The sequence below is a fragment of the Cyprinus carpio genome, chromosome A18 (assembly GCF_018340385.1).
Source record: "Cyprinus carpio isolate SPL01 chromosome A18, ASM1834038v1, whole genome shotgun sequence".
NCBI lineage: Eukaryota > Metazoa > Chordata > Actinopteri > Cypriniformes > Cyprinidae > Cyprinus > Cyprinus carpio.
Genome location: NC_056589.1, coordinates 29,217,458 through 29,242,202, shown reverse-complemented (window position 1 = coordinate 29,242,202; position 24,745 = coordinate 29,217,458). Strand labels below are relative to the sequence as shown.

The 24,745-nt window shown below is 33.9% G+C and overlaps 3 protein-coding genes across 3 annotated transcripts in view; all 3 read right to left on the bottom strand.

Moving 5' to 3' along the window:
* Nucleotides 1–5,083, bottom strand: part of LOC109063759 (AT-rich interactive domain-containing protein 3B-like) — a 43,444-nt gene extending 38,361 nt beyond the window's left edge. The window contains exons 1-2 of the mRNA XM_042775757.1: nt 4,890–5,083; nt 1,508–2,110 (exon numbers count right to left, since the gene is read on the bottom strand). Coding sequence (XP_042631691.1) covers nt 1,508–2,110; nt 4,890–4,925 — 639 coding nt within the window. The 5' untranslated portion in view covers nt 4,926–5,083. The remainder of the gene's footprint in view (nt 1–1,507; nt 2,111–4,889) is intronic.
* Nucleotides 5,084–8,229: 3,146 nt separating this feature from the next.
* Nucleotides 8,230–11,888, bottom strand: LOC109050012 (protein FAM219B-like). Its single transcript, XM_019067681.2, has 6 exons — nt 11,678–11,888; nt 10,344–10,431; nt 10,176–10,269; nt 9,161–9,235; nt 9,014–9,056; nt 8,230–8,875 (listed from the first exon to the last, which is right to left on the bottom strand). Exons 1-6 carry the CDS (start codon nt 11,735–11,737, stop codon nt 8,726–8,728), a joined length of 510 nt encoding a protein of 169 aa, XP_018923226.1. The 5' UTR covers nt 11,738–11,888; the 3' UTR covers nt 8,230–8,725.
* A 2,171-nt stretch (nt 11,889–14,059) lies between these two features.
* LOC109050331 (cytochrome c oxidase subunit 5A, mitochondrial-like) lies at nt 14,060–16,653 on the bottom strand. Its single transcript, XM_042775755.1, has 5 exons — nt 16,534–16,653; nt 15,751–15,867; nt 15,379–15,500; nt 14,295–14,434; nt 14,060–14,182 (listed from the first exon to the last, which is right to left on the bottom strand). The coding sequence occupies exons 1-4, from the start codon at nt 16,595–16,597 to the stop codon at nt 14,321–14,323; spliced, it is 417 nt and encodes a 138-aa protein (XP_042631689.1). The 5' UTR covers nt 16,598–16,653; the 3' UTR covers nt 14,060–14,182; nt 14,295–14,320.
* Nucleotides 16,654–24,745: the final 8,092 nt, after the last annotated feature.

The window sequence follows — 24,745 nt, the reverse complement described above, 5'->3', positions numbered from 1 at the left end:
AAAGGAGCAGATGTCGGCTGTGCATGATGACATTAAACACACTTGCACACTAGAAAAAACATTTGATGGATAGGAAGGCATCAGATGCATTTTGGGATTGTGTGGAAATGTCAGAATGCATTGCATTAGGAGATGCATGTCAGATGATGACTTTCTCAAACTCCTGTGACGCAGCATTCTAATCAAAATCAATAAACGTCCATCACGCAGCTACTGTAAGCCCGTCACAAGCATGCACAAACACTTCCACGCTTCAGCCGACAAATATGGGCCAAACGTCTCTTCACACGGCCTGGACGCCGGCCAGAGACGACTCAGAGTTTGACAGGAGAGTAAGAGAGCAAACACACACGGAGAGGAGCAGATGCTTCTCCTGCTCAAACCAGCACAAACACAAACCTGCAGACAGACTGTTCATCTACCGCTGAATAAGAACTACAGTACGTTTAAGATCCAATCTAGTAAAAATGTCCGTGTGAAGCTGGAAACCTTACAAAAGCTTCAACCTCTCTAACTTGATCATTTTCACGTCATGCAAAATCAACCAAAGTGCCAAAGTGTGTGTTTAATTTACTACTAATAACAGTTGTATTTAACAAATATGCAAACGTTTCAGAATCTCTTGAATTCACTGTGATTCTGACACATTGTAAAAAGTAGTTAAAGATACCTATAAATATTCTTAAATTAAGATACTTTTACTTGAGATGCAAAATACCTGAAATGCACTCAAATTAAGCGAGTTTAAGCTTAAATGGGGTCGGGGGAAAAAATCTGCTTAATTCAAAGGGACTCCATTGGCAGATATTTTTCTTGTTTTAAGGATAAACTCACTTCATTCAGTTTGAGAAGCAAAATGACTTAAAATATGAAGTCTGGTTTTCTGAAATAAAAAATAAAAGGTATAGATATGAAGTGAGTTTATGCTTATAGCAAGCAAAATATCTGCCAATGGGCTCAGAAAAATAAACTTTTTTCCACTTTGAATTAAGTAGATTTTTTTTCTGACCCCATTAAGTGATATTTTATTGTTTTAAACAAACTCGCTTCAATTTGATAGGTTTCCTTTTTTTTCAGAAAACGAGACTTAAGAAGCAAAATGACTAAAGATATTAAGTGAATTTTTTTTTCTTTTCTTAAAACGATCTGCTAATGGGGTCAAAAAAAGACTTTCCCCCTTTGAATCAAATTTATTTTTCTTTTTTAAGAATAAACTGAATTTTGATACTAAAAAAAAAAAAAAGAAGATATATATATATATATATATATATATATGAAAATTAAGCAAGATTTGCTTAAAACAAAAAAAAAAATACCAATGAGATCAGAAAAGTAATATTTTTTTAATTAAGTTTATTTCTCGTTTTAATCAAAATCATCATTTTGATATATTTATCAGTAAACAAGACTTCATATCTTATGCCATTTTGCTTCTCAAGTTAATGTGTCTTGATTTCAGAATGTTTATTTATAAAGGAAATGACAAAAACATAACACAAGCTCTTACCACTTTAAAGTGATCCTCGTAGCTCCAGTCCGCTTGACCGTTAGGAGAAGATGCTGAGGGTCGCCCGACGGGTGAGAGATCGTCCTCGGGCTCCTGTTTGATCCTGACGGTGGGTGACGGAGCTCTCTGTGCGTCTGTGGTGGCCCCGGGGCCCGAGAAGCTCCCGAAGGGCCGACGGATGGCTCCCTGCTGCAGCGCCAGCGTCTGCTTCCTGAGGAACTCCAACCCGCTGGCTTCCTCCTCGCTGCCTTCATCCCCCTCCATCATCCCATCATCATCATCCTCGTCTGAGTCTCGGCGCCGGTCCTCCTCGTCCTCGGGTTCTGAGTCCAAACTGCTTTGATTAGAGACAAGGGACGGATGTCCGGCCCCAGAAGTGCCGAGGCTCTTGCTCATGAACCCGGCCCCTGAAGCCCGAGCGGCGGCCAGAACGGCCTGCTGAGCCGCGAGCTGCTGCGCGTACATGATGTGAGCTTCACGCAGCCTGCGCTCCTTGTGCTCCATCTCCAGACGCGCCTGCTGCTGCCGCTGCAGCTGCTCCATCATCTGCTCCAGCTTCACTCCTGCGGAGCCGCTGTGGGGGAACCCACCCAAACCAGCCTCCTGAGACACGGGAAGACATCAATGAGCCAAACACTCAGATTACAGCATGTCCCTTCAAAGCTACAGATGCGTAACTCAGAACGCACTTTTTTTTTGTGGCATGTTATGGGATTCATTGATCACATGCAAACATAGACATATGGCTGCTGAAGTTAACATTAAAGGAATAGTTCAGCCAAAAATTAATTTGCTGAACTGTGTAGTTTAGTTTTGAGTTTCTGCATCAGTGTCTCAGCAATGGATGCACTGCAGTGAATGGGTGCCGTCAGAATGAGAGTCCAAACAGCTGATAAAAACATCACAATAATCCACAAGTAATCCACAGCACTCCAGTCCAGCAGTTAACATCTGGAGAAGACAAAAGATGAAACAATCCAGCTTTATGGCGCTTTTAACTCAAATACATAGAGTCTATAATCCATAATAACACTTCCTCCAGTGAAAAAGTGTTCTGGTGTGAATCAGGAGAGAAATCTGCACAGATCAAGCAGCGTTTAAACAGCTCTAAACAAATATGTGGCTGAATTTTGATGTGAGAGACAACTGGAGATGCACTTTTTCGCTGGATTAAGTGTTATTATGGATTATAAACTCAATGAATTTTAGATGAAAACGTCTTAATGCTGGATTTGTTTCATCTTTTGTCTTCTCCAGATGTTAACTGCTGGACTGGAGTGCTGTGGATTACTTGTGGATTATTGTGATGTTTTTTATCAGCTGTTTGGACTCTCATTCTGACGGCACCCATTCACTGCAGAGCATCCATTGCTGAGACACTGATGCAGTGCTACATTTCTACAAACCTGATGAAGAAACAAACTCATCCTAATCTTGTATAAACTGAGGATGAACACATTTCCAGCTAATTTTCATTTATGGTTAACTATTCCTTTAATGCAGAAACAGCTGATAGTTTTGGAAGCATCAAGTAATTGATTGGTGTTTTAATGCATTGACAGCTTCCTTGAATATTTTCATGGCAAGTGACAAGTTGAGGTATTCTAAAAAAATCAATTTAAAATCCTGGGTAAGGTTTTAAAGTTCACTTTGGATAAAAGCTCTAAAGTGCATTCAGGTTTGGCTCTGTTAAACATTTCCTCGAATGCGTTTGCTGAGAAATACAATTTCCTAAACTAACACATTTTTGAAATGTTTTGGCAACATGATAAGGATGTTTGCAGAACCGTCACACACCCCATCAGTCACTACATCCAGCGTTCACTGATCATGTTCATGCATTTTTGTTTTGCAAACATACACATTTGACTGTTGTTGCAAATTCTGCTGATTTCACCATTAATGCAAGAAGCTCCGGCGGAATTAGAATGTGAATAAGAATATTTTAGAATGTGCAACAAAAATTAAATCAACGGAATATTGTTCTTACACATTTTAGGCAGATACATTTGCAGGTGTAAAATTAATTGTCATGGTAATTAACACAAAAATTTGTTTTTAATGTCTGAGAACTGGTGGCTAATGGCTCATTTAATCACAGAAAACAGAAAAAAATGCCTGCATTTAAATTAATTTGTATTTTACACAGTATTTACTCAAAATACAACATTTGTAAGCATAAAATCAATTGAAAATTTCAAAATATTAACCTGGCCAATATATGATTAAATACATGAAACCATCTCTTCATGCGCTTTACTTTGAAATTAACCCTTTTCTTAAAAATATATCAGGATTGAAGACTGAAAACAGATCAAAACCTTTTGCAAAATGCACAAAAACTGGAAAGTAATCAGGAAAGTAAACACTTTAAATATATAAGCAATGTTTGTTTTCTGCGGTATGTGACAATCAAACACTGAACTGCAAACCGGCTCTGAACTCAGATCTGTTTTTAAATCCGCAGGTTCAGCAGGACAGACGGGTTAAATAACCTGCATGCAATAAACCATGATCTTCACAGCTTATAACTACACAGATAGTGGCATTTCTGAAACAAAACAAGCCTGATTCGATGACTCAGATGCACTCGTACTAGAGTAAAACAGTCAGGAATGAGATATAATATAAGATGACTGAAAACAGTAGAAGCATCAAAGCTGAGGCCCCTAATGAAAGCAGCATGTTTGTGCATTTAGATGCATCTGGCACTGTGTGTGTGTGTGTGTGTGTGTGTGTGTGTGTGTGTGTGTGTGTGTGTGTGTGTGTCGCCACAGTGATAATAAAACTCCAAATCACCTCCATTGTGGGTCTCCAAGATAAAAACAGCTTCATAAAAGACTAAATAATGAAACTCTGGACATGGCAGAAGGTTCTGGGTTTAAAGGGTGCAGGGAACACTGACTATAATGAGCTTATTTGTCATTTTCCCAAGTCTAAATTATTTAAATATTATTAGTATAATAATACACGTCTCTGAAAAGAGAAGTGCATCAGATACAGATAAGAAATGCATATAAAGCGATAAAGTCACTTAGATATGAATTTACTAATAACTTCTCTTAGAAAATGAACCCTTTAACCTGAAACTGAAATTATGAGAATATAAGAACATTTGTTTTTATTTTAAATTCACTGTAAAAATGGTTTATCGAAGTTGTACATTAAATTAGTATTAGTAATGGACTTTCAGTCTTTCTACATAAAAATGTAACTTTAAATGAGTGAAAATTGTTTCTACTTGAAATGTTTAGGCTACTAATGTTATTATAAAACCTCAGAAGCGAACTCTCTCGGTACCGACGATCCGGTGTGTCGCGGTGTTTGATTGACAGCTCAAGAGTTCAGCATTATTAATAACATTATGAACATTTAGACTCACCATCTGTGTTTTGCCGCTGCCGCTGTTATCCACCATCGCTCGGCTCCGCTCCGCTCGTCTCTTTCTGCTCGGTAACTCTCGGTAAACTGTGCACGCGCTGCGGCGGCGCTTTCCGTTCCTACAGCGAGCGCGTGGCGATCCGGTGCTCCGTTTCAGGCGAGCAGAACCGTGATCACAGACCTCCGAGCCGCCCGGCGTTCAGCGCTCAACTCCCTGCAGCTCCCTTCCGCTCCGCTCGCGTCTGTCTGGCGTTTCCTCCCCTCGCCGCGCCGCGCCGCGCACCCCCACCCCGCGAGCGCGACAGACCTGTCAATCACACGCTCACTGATGGAATCATGCATGTGCGCTTGGTATTAATTTCATTTCATAAAATAATAAAATACAATACAATGAAACGCAATAAATCGTCTAATGATGACAGCAATATACACATACATAGATAGATAGAAAATGAGCCCATCAATTATAATGTCAATATTAAATGCTCCTAGCGGGCTTGGTATAGAAAATTAATTAGAAAAATGACCAGATCTACTGTCAAAATAATTCGTTCAGTGCGTTTGGTATTCAGAAAATTACATTAGGTTACTAAAATAAAATACATAAATAAATATTCTAATGATGATAAACACACACACAAATAAATAAATAAATGAATAAAAGTAATATTTAGAAAACGACCAGATCTAATGTCAAAATAGTTCGTTCAGTGCGTTTGGTTTTCAGAAAATCACATTAAATTACAAAAACAAAAACAAACAAACAAAAAAATTATATATATATATATATATATATATATATATATATATATATATATATATATATATATATATATATATATTCTAATGATGACAAAACTAATTTAAAGAAATGTTTAGAAAAATGAACAGATCTAGTGTCAATATGATTATGTCAGTGCGTTTGGTATTAAAAAAATTACATTTGATTACTAAAATAAAATAAATAAATATTCTAATGATGACAAAATAAAATAAATAAATAAATAAATAAATAAAAGTAATATTTAGAAAATGATCAGATCTAATGTAAAAATAGTTCGTTCAGTGCGTTTGGTATTCAGAAAATTACATTTGATTAGGCCTACTAAAATAAATAAATAAATAAATATTCTAATGATGACAATAAATAAAATAAAAAATTAAAAAAATTTAAAATTACCAGATCGAATGTTAAAATTATTAATTCAGTGCGTTAGAAATAATATAATAAAACAAATATTGAAATATTCTAATGATGACAAAAATAACTTGCTGAATAAATCGCTTGAAACGAACAGATGAATTCTAATGTTAATATAATTCTGTCATGTCTGCTGAAATGCCCCTACAGTGCGTTTGGTATTCAGAAATATACACCAAATCAATCAAATAACAAATAAATACATAAGTATTCTAATAATGTACAAATGTTTAGAAAATGAACAGATCAATTCTAATGTCATAAAGGAGTCTGCAGGAACGCAAACATAATTAAAACACTTCATTCTCAAATATTCACTGAATAAACTGCTTACATAAAGAGCATTTTCTGATGAAGTGAGCAGCTCACTAATTCTGAGATGCAGTATCTATGGTAAAAGAGACATTAATGAAGGACTCTGGTTATTTTATGGGTTGATTTAATGAAGAACATGTAGGAGTTCAGTTTTAGCTCATGAAGGCTTCATGATGCATGTTTATTCATGCTCAAAAGTCATGATTTCTGATGCATGAATCAAACTCAGGCTGTCAGAGGAGACAGCAGCGACCTCAAGTGCTCACGCGCGGTTTCACATTTATCGTTACATGTTATATTTTACGCATCCATCATCATCTGTCTAGAAACGACACCACTTTCCTCAACACACACGTGACTCTGGCTTTCCCAACTCTGTTCCAGTTTAATCCAAATAGCATTCAAGGAAGACTGGAGGTTATTTCATGACCCCATGCTGAGATTGTGAATATAAACACCTGACACACATTAACCACGAGTTTCATTTAATGTCAAGAAACATTGTTAAATACAAATAACAGCAGCAAAATAAAAGTCAGTAAAGTTATCACGTTATAAAATCAGTAACTGATTTCTTGTGGCTACAAAGTAAAGAAATAAAGTGTTTAGTTGCATAGTGTTGAAGATCTCACTCTCACACACACTTTAACCACAAACACCGACACACAGCCACATCTTTATAATACTCAAGCAGATGCATGTTTGAGGGCAGATAAAAATATTCTTGATTATGCAATTTTAAATAGGAGATAACACGCCGTGTATTGACTAAAGGAACAAGTCGCATCAGCCTCGCTTCATTTCAGGAACAAAATGTGCTGCTGTTGGAGAGAAGTGCATCCCAAAGCATACAGAGAGAAAATATAGTTAAAAAAATTAATACACGCTTTTCAAAAGAGCCTTGAAGTTCCATAGCAGAGTAACACACACACACACACACACACACACACACACACACACACACACACACACACACACACGTATGTAAAGTAGTGTCAGGTTTCTCACTATCAGTAACACTTGACTTCCCCAAACGCTGAGAGCTGGAGCATCATGGGTATTCTGTGTGTTTCAGATCCCACTTTCATCTTCACTTCCTTTTCTGAGAGTTTTGAAATCATTAGCCGCCGTCTCAGGTGAAATGATGATTATAAAACCACTGATTACACTCACGAATCACTTCCAAATCATATTTCTGTGACAAAACATATAAAGTAGTGTACTATGCTTTTGTAAATAATTTCAAAGGCAGCACAACGAATACTTGCATGATGAATAACTAACTGTCTGTTTAAATGTAACTGTTTTCATTCATTACAGCAAAGAGAATGAGATCTTTGGTGTCACTATGGAAACCTGTTTCTGCAACAGAATTTAAAAAAAAACATTCAAAAGAATTCAAATAATAATAATGGAAACTTTTTAATCTCGCAATTCAGAATTTTTCCTCTCAATTCTGGTATAAAGAGATATAAACGTGTAATTCTGAGAAAAATAAAATTGTTGGGGGACAAAAAAAGTGTTACCACAATTCTTTTATATATATATATTATTTATATATTTTTTTAATAACTGATAAAGAATCATAATCAAACTAAAAAAAATACATAAAACAAAAAAAAAACAAAAAAAGATAACTTATATATTTATTTTAGAAATAATATTATATATATAATTATAATTTATATATATATATTTTTTTTTTTTTTCAAGTTCACATCTCGCAATTCTGTTTTTGGGAAACAATTTTTTTTTTTTTTTTAATTGCGACGATTTAATCTTAATTTAATTTTATTTAATCTTAGACTTTTTTCTCACAATTACAAATTTATATTTCACAATTCAAACTTTTTTCTTTTGACTTTTTTCCTATGAATTCTCACAATTCAGTTTTTATGAAAAAAAAAAAATAATAATAATAATTGCACCTTTTTTCTAACAATCACGAATTTAATCTCACAATTTTGACTTTTTTCAGATTTTTCTAAGGGTTATATCTTGCATAAATCCAAATTGTGAGAGAAAAAGTTCTCAAAATGACTTTTTTTTTTTTTTTTTTTTCATCCTGTGACAGAAACAAACTTCCACACATTACAGCAATGAGAATTCGGGCTAAATAACATCACTACTGGTGTGGCAACGATACTTAGATCCACCTAATGTTTAAATATAACTCCTAACTGATTAATTCTGATTTGTGAGCCGCTCTGGAGTGTGTTCATGACGGTCAGTAAACCACAGACTGATCTCAAAGCTGGAAGCGTTTGGGGGTTTGGCTACGAAGAGGGATTCTAGTAAAAACACTGTTTCTGGTCCGTTCCTCACTGCACACAGCAGGAGGACGCATCAGAGCAGCAGCAGACGGAGGAGCTCAGGGCTTTCGGAGGAATCAGGTCCAGATCCTCATCATCAGGGATTTCGTCCAGGTGATATCCATCCTTCAGCAGCTGCCTGCTCAGGTCTGGATGCACCTGCGGAGAGACCAGACGCTTCATAAACACACGCCTTCTTATTAAATATCTGATCAGTGCACGATGATGCGTATAAAAACCCTAAACACGAACGCAACTAACTACCCGTTAACCAAACTATATAAGCTTTAAACTCACCTCAGCTGAGGAATATCCAGACGAACAATCCAGCTCCGCGTCGCTGATGAAACCAGACACAATCAATCAATCAGCACACACTTCCTCTAATCAAACAGAACGTGTTTCTGGCCAATCACAGGCCTTTAACTAACACTGAGCTGGTACCTGTCAGAGTCCAGTGATACGAGCGAATCGTCTCCCGTCTGACTCAGAGCAGCGTAGCCCTTACTGAACCTCACACTGCGGAGAGAAACACACTGAACAGTAACACTACTGCGTTTGCGTGGCTGAAGAGACACAGAATCAACCCAACTCTTCACTCGATAAACACACAACACTGACTCCAGCTTTAATGCATTTGTACAGTCGTTTTAGCATCAGTGATATACTATTATAGTTCATGTTAATATTTTGATTTTCTGTTCTCATTTGTTTTTAGTTGAAGTTTTAGTAATTTTGTTGCAGGGTCGTCATAGTAAACAAACTACTAACTATAGAAAAGCACTTTCAGCACTGAAAAAAAAAATCAAAGTTGACTGAAATCAAATATTTAAAAACGTAAAGTTGCTAAGAAAATATTTTAAATTTTTATTTAGTTTCACTTGACTTAAAATCACCAAAAAAATTATAAAAATAAATAATAATAATAATAATAAAAAAATAAAAAAAAATTATAGACATTAAAAATAATAATAAAAATGACAGAAACACACAACAAAATCTCTTTAACTGTAATGAAAATGAAACATAAAAATAAAAACTAATTCAAAATAATAATAAAAACAATTATCATATCAATGATACTAAAATATAACATATGTTAATCTAATATATTAAATCAGTGATACTAAAATAACACTGTTTCGTCATTTTTTATTACATTTTATGTTTTTTTTTAAAATATATCTACACACTTTTTATTTAATTTAAGTTTAAGTTGAATGATAATAACCCTCACATACATTATCATCTATCAATATACACACACTAATTTCACAGATAAACAAAAAAACCATCCCTTAAATGCAATGCATAGACACACACTAATTGCACTGATTTACAACAAATGCATCCCTTAAATGCAATGCAAGTCACTTTGCGTGGAAGCATCTGCCAAATGCATGAATGCATGAGTGTGAATATCTGTGTTTGCATGTGTTTCGTCGCTGCTGAGACTCACGTCGTTGGTTTGTGTCGTGGCTGATGAAGCACAGGCCTCCCCGAGCCCAGTCCTCTCTTCTGAAGAGCTCGTCTGGCCGTGTCTCTGTGCTTCTCTGAAAACACACTTTCTATGTCAGTACACGCAGGTTACGAGAGCAGACGAGTGATCCGAAGTCGCGGGACTTACGGAGCGTGGTGTGGAAAGCAGGAGCCTTGGTCATGATGTACGGTCCTCTCTTCTCCAACGCTTGCGGCTGGTCACTGATTTCAGCTCTCTAATGATTCAACATTGCATTCACGGTGACAAATAAACGGTATGAGATCTCATATCATACGTTATTGCTGACATGTAACAATTGCATTCTTAACATACTTATACTGTCACCATTTACACTAACATTTAATGCTTTCTTCAGCTCAGCAAGCCTGCATTTATTTGATCAAAAATACTGTAAAATTGTGAAATAATATTATGATTTAAAATATCTGTTTTCTATGTGAATATCTGTTAAACTGTAATTTATTTCTGTGATGCGCAGCTGAATTTTCAGCATCATTACTCCAGTCTTCAGTGTCACATGATCTTCAGAAATCATTCTAATATGATGATTTGCTGCTCAAGAAACATTTCTGATTATTATCAATGTTGAAAACAGCGGAGTAGAATTTTTCAGGATTTACAGATGAATAGAAAGTTTATAAGAACAGCATTTATCTGAAATAGAAATCTTTTGTAACATTATAAACATCTTTATCATCACCTCAGATCGATTCAAAGCATCCTCTCACTAAATAAAAGTATTCATTTCTATAATTTCATTCCCAAAAAATTATACTGACTCCAAGCTTTTTGAATGGTAATGTGTATAATGTTAATAATCATCATATTAGAATGATTTCTGAAGATCATGTGACACTGAAGACTGGAGTAATGATGCTGAAAATACAGCTGCACATCACCAGATATTCACATAGAAAACAGATATTTTAAATAATAAAAAAATTACACAAAATAACAAAAATATACCACAATTCTACTATCATAGCTGTATTTTTGATCAAATAAATGCAGGCTCGGTGAGCAGAAGAGACTGATTTAAAAAAACATTAAAAAAATCTTACTGTTCGAAAACTTTTGACTGGTAATGTATTTAAATATTCTGTGCATAAATAATAATAATTAAAAAATCTCTATATGTACCAATAATTATACTTATATCTATATATATATATATATATATATATAATATAATTATAATTTCATTATAATTTGACATAGCATGCATACTTTTAGTGCAACTTAGAAACTTATTCAGCTAATAAACTTCTGATTCTGAAATCATATCATATCTCATGTGCTCATGATTTCATCAGCATGAATTCAGTGCACACAAATATCATTCAGAGACACAAACTCATTGTTCACACATAAGATTAGAGTCAAACACACATGAAAAGAGAGTTTTCCTGTTATAGCTGTCTAATGACACAACAGATGCTCGGACTGAGCTAGAGACGCACCTTCATCGCGGCTGAGGACAGAGGAGCGCGCTGCTCGCGGCTCTCCGTCGCGTCGCTCATGTCGGTGTTTCAGAAAGACGCTTTAGACGCGAGATCATGTCTTAAAGCACACTGTCGGAGCTCATGCTAACAGTTCAAAAACACTGCTGTAAACACAGATTCTTCTTCGCCTGACGTCACTTCCGCGGACTCTGCGCGCTGCTGCTGCTTACAGGCGCTCCGGCGCCACTGCAGCCTTTAACACACACCGCTGCATCAGTGAGATTTTTAATGTGTGTTAAAGAGGCCAGTAATATTGTAAAATATTATTACCATTTAAAATAATGGTTTTCTATTTTAATATACTTTCAAATGTGCAGCTGTATTTTTCAGCATCATTACTCCAGTCTTCAGAGTCACATGATCTTCAGAAATCATTCTAATATGATGATTTTTTGCTGCTTCATATTTTTTTGGAACCTGTGATACTTTTTTTAAGACATAAGACTGGAGTAATGATGCTGAAAATACAGATGTGCATCACAGGAATAAATGACAGTTTTTTAACATTAAAAAGTTATTTTTAAATTGCAATAATATTTCACAATATTACTGTTTTTTTCCTTCTGTATTTCTGATCAAATAAATGCAGCCGTGATGAGCAGAAGAGACTTTTTTAAAAACATTACAAATCTTACTGATCTTAAACTTTTGACTGGCAGTGTATATATATATATATATATATATATATATACATAATATATACACAGTACAGACCAAAAGTTTGGAAACATTACTATTTTTAATGTTTTTGAAAGAAGTCTCTTCTGCTCATCAAGCTTGCATTTATTTGATCAAAAATACAGAAAAAACAGTAATATTGTGAAATATTATTACAACTTAAAATAATAGTTTTCTATTTGAATATAATTTAAAAAAATAATTTATTCGTGATACAAAGCTGAATTTTCAGCATCATTACTCCAGCCTCCAGTGTCACATGTAACATCCAGTCTATCACATGATCATTTAGAAATCATTCTAATATTCTGATTTATTATGAGTGTTGGAAACAGTTCTGCTGTCTAATATATTTGATGAATAAAAGGTTAAAAAGAACTGCATTCATTCAAAATAAAAAAAAAATTCTAATAATATATATTCTAATAATATATTTTCTTTATTATCACTTTTTATCAATTTAATAAAAGTATTGATTTTATTTAAAAAAAGAAAGAAAAAAAAAATGACTGACCCCAAATTACTGACCAGTAGTGTATATTGTTATTACAAAATATTTATATTTTAAAAACATAGCTTCTTTTTTTTTTTTTTTTTTACTTTTTATTCATCAAAGTATCCTAAAAAAGTATCACATGTTCTGAAAAAAATATTAAGCAGCAGAACTGTTTCCAACTTTGATAATGAATCATCATATTAGAATGATTTCTAAAGGATCATGTGATAATGATCCTAAAAATTCAGCTTTGCATCACAGAAATAAATGATAATTTAAAGTATAATAAATTTAAAAACAATTATTTTAAATTGTAATAATATATCAAATATTCAATTTTTTTTCTGTATTTTTGATCAAATAAATGCAGGCTTGATGAGCAGAAGAAACTTCTTTCAAAAACATTAAAAATAGCAATGTTTCCAAACTTTTGGTCTGTACTGTATATATATATATAATTTGTTAAAATATATATATTTAAAATATTTTACATTTTCTATTAGTTTAACTCAGTGTACTTAAATACCTAAAACTAAAATATAACTAAAATTTTATTACATCATTTTTATTAGAATTTGTTTTATGGGAAATTTATCAAAATTAAGGGAGTTTAAGATTAAAACGAACAAATATCTGCCAGCTGACTCAGAAAAAACAACTTATTCAAAGAAAGAAAAAAAAAGCTAGATTTAAGAATGTTTACATATTTGTATTTGAAAAAAAAAATTCAGAGGAAGATATTATTTTTTATATTTTTTTTTTTTTTTTTTTTTAATATTTATTCGTTTTTGCAATGCATGTTAACATTTAAAGCCATGACTTTATGATTTTAAAACTTTCTGCTCAAATGTATGACATTTTTAGGTCTTTATTTGTGGAAGGGCAAATTATGAACAACAGAAACTGAAAGTTTCTGATGGTGATGTGATTCTGCTTAGACAGTTTTATATATATATAATATATATATATATATATATATATATATATATATATATATATATATATATTTTTTTTTTTTTTTTTTTTTTTTTTTTGGCTTACATTTTTTTACCATTTTAATGTGTGTTGATGAGTTTTTGGTGCAGATATAGCAGGTCAGTGTTTGCTGAATAACCGTACAAACTCTCATCATCTCAGGACAAATCATTCAAACACAAACCAAATCACTCATTCAGTATTGCTTCATTTATTAGGCCCATTGTTTTTATTCAGGACGGGACCGTGTTTGACTTCCTGAATATCGTACGGTGAGCAGAGAGGTAGAAAACCCCATCCAATTCACAAAAACCCTGAAACACAAACAGACGCAGATCATTATATGCGCAAAATCTGATGCATAAAAAACATGCATCAAAAACGAGTGATGCATTTGTGCTTTCAAGAAGTAAAATGACGAGGAACCTGCTTTGAGGAGTCCGAGAGCAGACTCAGAGTTGATGGATGCCCAGCTCTTCTGGAGTGGAGATGCCCAGCTCCTGCAGCGTGGGTCTGAGCTCCTGGATCACATACGGATAGATCTCCTGATGAGGACCAGACTTATCCTGAGAAACACCAGAGCGTGTGCGGCATGTTAATAATAAACCTTCTGCCCACTGAAGATTAGACCCTTCCTCTTCAGTGTGAATGAAGATTAGAGACTCACATATGAGTTTATAATCCATAATAACACTTCCTCCAGTGAAAAAGTGTTCTGGTGTGAATCAGGAGAGAAATCTGCACAGATCAAGCAGTGTTTAAACAGATCTAAACAAATATGTGTCTGGATTTTGATGTGAGAGACAACAGGAGATGCACTTTTTCACTGGAGGAAGTGTTTATTATGGATTATAGACTCTATGGAGTGGTGTGGAAAACGTCTTAATGCTGGATTTGTTTCAGCTTTTGTCTTCTCCAGATGTGAACTGATGGACTGGAGTGCTGTGGATTATTAAAGCAATAAGCCACAAGAAGCCGTGGTTTACAGTGAATTTATAACAGATAAGTGGCATTGTTAGGCATGAGCTTAGCTGTTATAAATTCACTTATTGCTTTTATAAAACGGTTATATCATATACGTAGTAAGGTTTCACAAAATAAAGCAGAGCAAATAAAGTGTAATGATATTAATAAAAACATTATTCTTCCACCAAACAATGTAACTCCTCAGAAACAGCTGTGGTTGCAACAAAGTGGTTGCCGAGCAACCGACAAACGTAAACAAAGGTGTATGTTACTTTGTTACTTTGTAATTTGCAACAGCTTTGAACGCGTCTCAGCCAATCAGAATCAAGAACCAGAACTATCTGTTTTATAATGTGATGTTTTTATCAGCTGTTTGGAGTCTCATTCTGACGGCACCCATTCACTGCAGAGCAAGTGAGGCAATGCTACATTTCTCCAAATCCGATATGTCCTCAGCATTTAATTTTTTGGGTGAACTGTACCTTTAACAGAGACACAAATAAAAGCATAAACTCTATTCTAGCCGAGCGCTTGTTTCTCTCACTTTGACGGCCTCCAGGATGCGGACGGCACTGGCCAGATCATTCAGTCTCCTGCAGGCGCGCAGAGCAGAGTCCAGGATCTTCGGTTCTGGAACGAGGTCGTATCCAATCAGAGTGTTCATTCCTGGAGAGAACGAATAGATAATCACACAAAAAATATGTCTTCAGCATTGTTAATAATCAGAAATGTTTCTCGAGCAGCAAATCATCATATTAGAGTGATTTCTGAAGATCATGTGACACTGAAGACTGGAGTAATGATGCTGAAAATACAGCTGCACATCACAGAAATAAATTACAGTTTAACACATATTCACATAGAAAACAGCTGTTTTGAATTGTAAAAATATTTCATATTTTTACTGTACTGTCACCTTTACGCAGCTCCCAGGTGTCCAGGTCTGGTTTGTTGAAGTACGTCACCCAGCGGGAGTCAAACTCCTCATCGCTCTCCACTTTGGCATGAGAGTAACATCTTACAGCCAGAGGAGCTGCCAAACAAGAGCAAAACCTGCCATAATATAAACTACTGTATGACTCAGTGCTGGGAAGATTACTCTGGAAATGGTTACAAGCTACCCTGTTATTTAAAATGTAACAAGTAGTGTAACTATTTCAGTTAACGTAACTGATTACATTTTATTACGTTTCATTTTTACACATTTAAAGCAGGCAGGGTTAACCTTACAGCAGTACTTCCAGAATCCTTCATCACTTTAATTAAGGTTTTAATCATTTAATTTTAAAGCACAGCCACCATCAGACTTGATCAGCTTTTATTACTTTGAGATCATTCTGAGGTTAAATAAATACGGATTTAAAATCATAACAAGCAATACTAAATATTAATACAAGACGTATTCAGATGTAACCTCTTTGTAATCATTAACATTTTTATATTTTTTTCTCAGCAACTGTAACAGATTACTGTTACATATAGTTAAATTATGTAACGCCGCTACATGTAACTAGTTACTCCCCAGCACTGGTGTTACTGTATCTACTGTATGTATGAACAGTACTACACGTGTCATGTGTTCTGGGGATGATGCATGGTGTGGGTCATTACAAGGGCAAACACAAGCGCACGCAATAATCACACAAATATCATCAAAACAATCGAAGGGCGCTGAGATTCTCAGACTGTGTTTCTGTACCTGTGAACGCGGCTCGTGCTCGCGTCACGCGCCCGATCGCGCGCAGAACCGCCGCTGAAATCATCCTCCTCCAGATTCACCGACGCTGCGGTCCAGACGGGACGCGACGCGCGCTGATGACGCGCGGGGATGAGGGCGGGCCGTTGATTTTCCTGTATATTTTAATTACACGTTTGTTATTATTATTATTATTATTATTATTGTTGCTGTTATTATCATCATCATCATCATTGTTGATTATTATTATCATTATTACGTTTATGTTAATTATTATTATGTTTATTATTATTATTATTATTATTATTAGTATTATTATTATTATTATTATGTTTATTTTATTTAAATTATTATTATTATTATTACGTTAATTATTATTATTATTATTATTACTTATTTTTATTAATTCTTAAAAAAACCTAAAATAAACAAAATCATTTATTATTATTATTATTATTATTATTATTATTACGCTTAATATTATTATTATTATTATTGTTATTATTACTTTATTTTTTCATAATAAAGAAAACCTGAAATAAACTAATTCAGTAATTAGAGATATTCTCGTAGTTTAATATTATTTTCTTATTATATTTTCTGAAATAAACATGACCAAGCTGCAAACAATCTACTGCACTGGGTTTGAATTTAAAACACATCAAATTATGAATGTGATTTTTACCTAAACGAAGTGTACAGTATTATCTATTTAGAATAAATTATACAAAGTAGCACTACATTTATCAAGTAAAATAAAGCACATGAGCCTTGTTTATCGGATTTACCAACATGGGGAAAAAATTTAATTATTGATTAAATGTTTTAGAAACGAGGAAGCTGAAATTTGACATCATAAACATTCCAGACTTCTTCAAGATCGGTATTTGGACATATATTACTTTGTTTTTAGAATAAGTAACATTGTTTTGCTATTTAATTATAGACTTATATGTTGTGCGCAGTTCTTCCAGCACTAGATGGCAGCAGATACACAAGCACGCGCTGGAGCCTTGTGCAGTGACGTCATCAGCTGCAGAATCGAGCAGGACTGGAGTCAGATCTGTCTGCTTACATTAGACTCCAGTCACCAGCAGCTGAATAATACTCACCTTATGTCAGTGAGCCTCCTGATAATTAAACATTTTCAAATCATGGGTGATGAATATTAATAGGGTATTTGAATAGAATATTTCTACATTTTTTTTATATATATATATATATATATATATATATATATATATATATATATATATATATATATATGTGTGTGTGTGTGTGTGTATATATATATTCAGCATACTATATTACATATAGTAAGTGTAAAGTCCAAGAACACAGTCATATAAACCACCAAAACTTTTTTAAAAATGTAATATATAAATACTTATGGTTATTATAGTTAGCTACAAGTAACATGTATATATATATATATATATATATATATATATATATATATATATAAATATATATATACTGATTTTATTTTACCTAGTTGACAAGGGAAAAGGGAAAATTTCTGATTTTCATTGCTCTAAAATAACTCAAACTACACTTGAAAAACAATTTAATAAAAACTACAAAGATATATTTACAAAAAATAATAAAAATTACAAGAACACACAAAATTAGTAAAACTTGTAACTAAAATTTTACAACTAATAAAAAAATATTATCATCAACTAAAGCTAAAACAATTAAAAAACACTTAAAATATATGTTTTTAAAAAATCTAATTTTTATTTAAAATAACACACTAAAAGTGAAATAAAAACTAATAAAAATTATATAGATGCATTTAGAAAAGAACCAGTATAAATGGCAAACGCACAACACAAAATACTAAAACATCAACTAATATTAAAATAAGATCATAGAAAAATATAAAAAATAATTCAAAATTCGGATAGATGACTAGCATCTGCGTGATATTAAAATGTGGCATGAAATCAAACCAGACTATTTTTGTCTTCATAATCCATCATCTAAATATAATAACTTCATTCAGTTCATTCAGTCCCTTCATTCAGAGACACTTTCATACGCCCGAGGCCTTAAAGGTTAAATGCATGACGCTCTGAAACGTTGAGTTCATTTGCTGTAGTAAAAACACAGGTTTGTAAATGTTCATCTAAGCATCTGAACTTGTGCGAGACAGTAGGATTCCTCAGACTCATCTACTCTCTTCATTGTGCACAATGATTTAAGGTCATTAGCGCTTTCAGATATTCCTACAATTATCTCCGGTTTCCTCCTGTTTCCACTGTGTCCTGCCTCTCAGGCATTAATCAGAGCTTGTTTGATGTGTGTAATCCGCTAATATTGTTCAGTACGTAAACTCTGCCAGGCTTTTATTCAGCGGACATTATCGTGTCTCACAGCTTTGACTCCAGCACTGCAATTACACCCTCAACTGCTCCCATTAATTCAACACGCAGGAATTCTGAGAGGAGAACGGCTCTCTCTGCATGAGCTGTCAGACGATCCTGATCCGGGTCCAGCTAATGTCTGGAGAAGATGAGAATGTGTTCACAAGCCAAGCTGGTCTGGGAACTGACTCTCTTGTCAATGAGTGCCACAGAAACTATGTTTCACTATGTTTCTGGATGATAAATTCTATTTAAAACTATCCTAGCGTTCTCAGAATGTTCTGGCAAGGTTCTCTGAAAGTTAGTAACATTAATGGAATGTTCGTTCAAAGTTCTGCGGTCATTAATAATGTTCTCAAAATGTTATTTAGTTGGACATTTGATTAACTTTTTTTATTTTTTTAAATGTAACTACCCCTTTAAGAACATTAAGTGAACATTCAAAAGTAACATTCCCCTAACGTTTGCAAAATGATAAAAATTTAATGTTTCCTTAAACTTGGCGTAATCAAAAGAAAAAAAGTGTTCAGAGGACATTCAGAAATAACGTTTTAATAACTTAATACGTTGGCAAAAGGGTAATTAGAACATGTTAAAGGAATAGTTCAGCCAAAAGTTAATATTTGCTGAAATGTGCTCTCCCTCAGTTCGACTGAGATTAGGATGAGTTTGTTTCTTCGTCAGGTTTGTAGAAATGTAGCATTGCATCAGTGTCTCTGCAGTGAATGGGTGCCGTCAGAATGAGAGTCCAAACAGCTGATAAAAACATCACAATAATCCACAAGTAATCCACAGCACTCCAGTCCATCAGTGAACATCTGGAGAAGACAAAAACTGAAACAAATCCAGCATTAAGACGTTTTTAACTCAAATACATAGAGTCCATAATCTATAATAACACTTCCTCCAGTGAAAATGTGCATTTCCTGTTGTCTCTCACATCAGAATCCAGACACATATTTGTTTAGAGCCGTTTAAACGCTTCTTGATCTGTGCAGATTTCTCCCCTGATTCACACCAGAACACTTTTTCACTGGAGGAAGTGTTATTATGGATTATGGACACGGTTTTTTGGTCAGAAACTACATCTTGGATGGCTTGCCGGTGAGTACATTTTCAGTTTTTTTTTTTTTAATTTTCAGGTGAACTATTCCTTTAATATCCTTGTCTGATTATATGGTGATTGGTCAGTTTTCAGAGGCGGGGCTTCAATGATCAATTGTCAGAGAAACGCACTGCATTTCTCCCATCTCATTTTTGTTTGCACTTACGATTATATAAAATGAAAGTGGTTTGCATAATTTCCAGAACATCCTTTTTGTGGACATTCACAGCTTTGCCGTCCATTCGTTTCCTCTGAAAGCATAATCAATCTTAGTGTTATTTTTCGACAGATCCGGTTTATGTAGGCTGAGGTCTGTCTGGTGTGGAGAGAACGGGGCCTGCGGCGCTCCGGCACAGACTGGGAACATCAGCCTAGTAAATATTCAATTTAAAGGATTCCCAGATAAGAGTGTCTGAAAAATGGAGGCAGCGGCCATTCTTTCTGATAAGAAAAGACGGCACCATCTGCAGGGAGAGAGATAGTGAACTCCTACAACAACCCAGAGCCCTCGACCACAGACAGACAGAGAGAGAGAGAGAGAGAGAGAGAGAGAGAGAGAGAGAGAGAGAGAGAGAGAGAGAGAGAACAGAGTTCTTACAGGAATTCAAAAAAGAAATTTATTTTCACCTGAGAAAGGCTGCAGACAGTATTAAACTTGACAGGCCAGTTCAAAAATAAAAAAAGCACCCTTTCTTTTTCATCCTCATTCTTTTCTTTATAGAGGAATTTTTTAATTCCTTCATGTTGTTCTGAAACAGAAAAATCAATTCTTAATCAGTATTTCTGTCTTTTGATATGTCTTTGTTTCCTATAAAACATTCTTAAAATATTACTTCTGTAAACTGCTACTGTTAAAATCGTAACTTTCTATGGATGCTACTTCTGAAAACTGTTGCTTTTGAAACTGTTACATTCTTAAGACGTTACTTCTGAAAACGTATTTGTAAAATAGTTACATTCTTAAAAAGTTAATTTTGGAAATTGTTACATTTAAAATCATTAAATTCGTAAGATGTTACTTCTGTAAACTTACTTTTAAAATCGTAACATTCTTAGGATGTTACTTCTGGAAACTTACTTTTAAAATTCTTACATTATTAAGATATTTTCTTCTGGAAACTGCTACTTTTACAATCATTACATTCTTTAAGTGATAGTTCTCCCAAAAATGAAAATTCTGTAATTAATTACTCACCCTTTTGTGCTTTCAAACACAAATTAAGATATTTTAGATGAAATCAGAGAGTACATCTCGTAGCTTCTTAACATTAAGGTTGAACCATTGATGTCACATGGACTATTTTAACAATATCTTTACTACTTTTCTATGGTAGCTCCTGGTAGTTCCATTGCTTTCTATGCAGGATCAGAAAGCTCTCGGATTTCATCAAAAACATCTTAATTTGTGTTCCGGAGATGAACGAAGGTCTCACGGGTTTGGAACGACATGAGGGTGAGTGATTAATGACAGAATTTTCATTTTTGGGTAAAATCTCTTTAAGACGTTACTTTTGGAAACTGTTACCTTTAAAATCGTTACATTGCTAAGATGTTATTTCTAAAAACTCCAACTTTCAAAATCGTAATATTCTGAGGATGTCACTTTTGGAAACTGTTACTTTTAAAATCGTCACATTCTAAAGATGTTACTTTGAAAACTGTTACTTTTAAAATCCTTACATTCTTAAGATGTTTCTTCTAGAAACTGTTACTTTCATGAGTTTGGAACAACATTAATTATGATGAGTTAATTTTGGAGTTAATTATTTAGTTAAGGTATTTTTCCAGAGGACACTTAAATTCAATTACAGTTTATTTATATTGCACTTTTCACAATACATATTGTAGCAGGTTCACAGAAAATGCACATTTCAATGTTATAATTATTTTGTTATATAAGGCAGTAATATACAGCTATAAAATTATAATTTATGACAGTTTCTTATGTCGATCCAAGCAACATCAAGGTCATGGGTTCGATGCATGAACTGGTCAGCTGTGCATCTTGAATGCTACGTTAATGTAAGTTGCTTTGACCAAATGCATCAGTGTAAATAAGCAGTATTTACACAGTGACCTGTTCAAGCAGTAACGTCAGACAGGGGTCAGGGATTGATCCTCTGTGTCTCTTTATATCGCTCTCTCTCTCTCTCTCTCTCTCTCTTTCTTTCTCTCCACTCGTGTCCTGCTTCAATCCCATCTGCATTTCTGCACTGAAAAGCGAATTTCAAACGGCTCCCAGAGGCTTCAGGTCGATGTAGTATTTACTGTGCAGTGTGTGGCATGTGTGTGTGTGTGTGTGTGTGTGCAGGTGAGATAAGACGCTCTCTGATAACACGCTCCGTCTGTGACCCTCCAGAGTTAGTTGATTTAGGTAAAGTTGTAGCTGGAATGACTCGGGGTGCGGTGCCCTGTGATCATTATTTATTCAGCTGGAAAAATAGAGGATAATGATGTGCCAGTCACTGATGGGAGGACTTGGGGAAGACTGACAAACAAACAAACAAAAAATCTGTCACTTTTCACTCACCATAATTTTTTCTTCTTTCAGTTACAATTGCAAAAGTTAAGAGTATTTGGTATCAGCGACTGACAGGTTTTGCAAACGTCAATTCTGAAATATTCACACTTTTTGACTTCACTATGTGACCATCTGTACTTTAACTTACTATATTTTAGGCCTTTTAAGAATGATTTTGCTGTGTGGTGCAAAATGAAGAAATTCCACCATAATCTGTGATTCTACATTAATTCAACTTTAGGTTTAATTTAGGGCTGTCAAATGATTAATCACGATTAATCACATCCAAAATAAAAGTTTTGTTTACATAATATATGTATGTGTACAGGGTATATTTATTATGTATATATAAATACACACACATAAATTATATATTTAGAAAATATTTACATGTATATACATTTTATATATTTATATTCTTATATTTTATATTATATATAAATATATTTAATATATAAACATAACATATTCTTCTTAAATATATACATGCATGTGTGTGTATTTATATATACATAATAAATATACACAGTATACACACACATATATTATGTAAACAAAACTTTTATTTTGGATGTGATTAATCGTGATTAATCATTTGACAGCCCTAGTTTAATTCTGAAATATGACACATTTCCAACAGAATACTGAGAACTGTTTGGACAAGTGCCCAGAGAATTAACTGATGGCGCTTTTTTCACATTTTGCAATTTATTTAATTTACAACAAAGGAAGTGGATATAAGTAATACCTAATAATAAAAAAATAATAATCTTAAAGAATTACTTTCGGTCCCAACTGTTTTCCAGTACAAATACCTAAACATTCTTAAATCAATATGCATTTACTTGAGAAGGATAATTATTTAAGATATTAAGCCTCATTTTGTGAAAAATGCATCAAACTTTATGCTTAAAACAATAAATAAATAAACAAATAATTTTTTTTTGACCCAACTGACAGATGTTTTTTCAGTTTTCTTTTTCTCACTTAATTTTTATCATTTTCAGTATACAGCTTAAGTCTTTTTCTTTTTTTTTGTAAATGTACAGAATGTTAATTTAACATATTAGTACTGGAAAGCGGGACAAAACATTCAAAATCTGTGTTTTGCAAGAGAAAGGGATCGCATGAGGTTGAGCAAACAATGACAGAATTATGATTTTTGGCTGAACTTTAACTCCTCTGAAGACCCGAGAGGACAACATGAAGATTCAAATCAGCGTGCTGCTTTTTATCGTTTAGAAAGTCCATTTGCAGAGCTGATCAGCACAATTAGATTGCACAGGCTGTTTTGTGCACTCATATTAAAAGCACGTCTGAGACATTTTGATAAATTGAAAGCATTAAGTGGTTTTCAGCCCTCAGAGATTTTCATTACGATCAAGAGAAACGTCCTGAGGTTAGACAGAGAGAAACGCACAGACTCACGAACATCATAACGCCGCTCACAGTGATGAATGCTGCTGCTGGGAAACTGACAGAGACACAATCTGTGATCTCTTCTGGAGAAAACAGTGGATTGTGGTTTTGATGAAGTGACTCTGTCAGAAGCACTCAGTGTGTGTGAGAGTTGTTCATCACACACACACTTGTCACTGAATTCTTCCCTCACATGGACCTTTTGGGGAGAGATGTGGAAATATGGCATCTTCACTCTATGAGCATTTCTACCTCAACATACTGTATTTTAACCCATTTTGGCCACATATTTAAGGATCACATGAATGAATGTCTTTTTTTGTCTTATTTTGTTCTGTAGTGCAACATTAAGAAAATCCATCATTGCTCAATATTAGTTTTTTTAATTAAGAAATATGATATTGAGAATTGATTGGAAAATTGACTGATAGCACCAAATGTATTTTATTTAAATGAAAGATTCAAAACATGGAAGTGGATGTAAATAACAAATAATAAAAATAATAATAAACTTACATAATTACATCTTGTGCCAATCCTAAATATGTCATAAGTCATGCTTTTATGATACTTCTGTAATAGCATTTTTGTCTTTTTCGAAGATGCATTGGTTTATATAAAAGTGCTGCCTGAAGATTACATCTATTACTTTTTTTTTTTTTTTGCACAAATATCTAAACAATCTTAAATCAACTTTACTTCAGAAGCAAAATTACATGAGATTTTAAGTCTTTTTTTTGGTAAAAATTCAAGACCTTTTTGGTCAAACATTTAAAAATCATGTCAATTAATGTCTATGAT

Excerpts from the sequence above, each read along its gene's own strand:
- LOC109050012 (XM_019067681.2), bottom strand. The coding sequence starts at position 11,737 with ATGAGCGACGCGACGGAGAGCCGCGAGCAGCGCGCTCCTCTGTCCTCA. Across the intron at positions 9,057-9,160 it reads GTATCACTGGACTCTGACAG|CGACGCGGAGCTGGATTGTT; the intron begins GTACCAGCTCAG and ends TGGTTTCATCAG. Across the intron at positions 8,876-9,013 it reads CTGGATATTCCTCAGCTGAG|GTGCATCCAGACCTGAGCAG; the intron begins GTGAGTTTAAAG and ends GTCTCTCCGCAG.
- LOC109050331 (XM_042775755.1), bottom strand. The coding sequence starts at position 16,597 with ATGATTTCAGCGGCGGTTCTGCGCGCGATCGGGCGCGTGACGCGAGCA. Across the intron at positions 15,868-16,533 it reads AGCACGAGCCGCGTTCACAG|CTCCTCTGGCTGTAAGATGT; the intron begins GTACAGAAACAC and ends CTTGTTTGGCAG. Across the intron at positions 15,501-15,750 it reads CACCTGGGAGCTGCGTAAAG|GAATGAACACTCTGATTGGA; the intron begins GTGACAGTACAG and ends CGTTCTCTCCAG.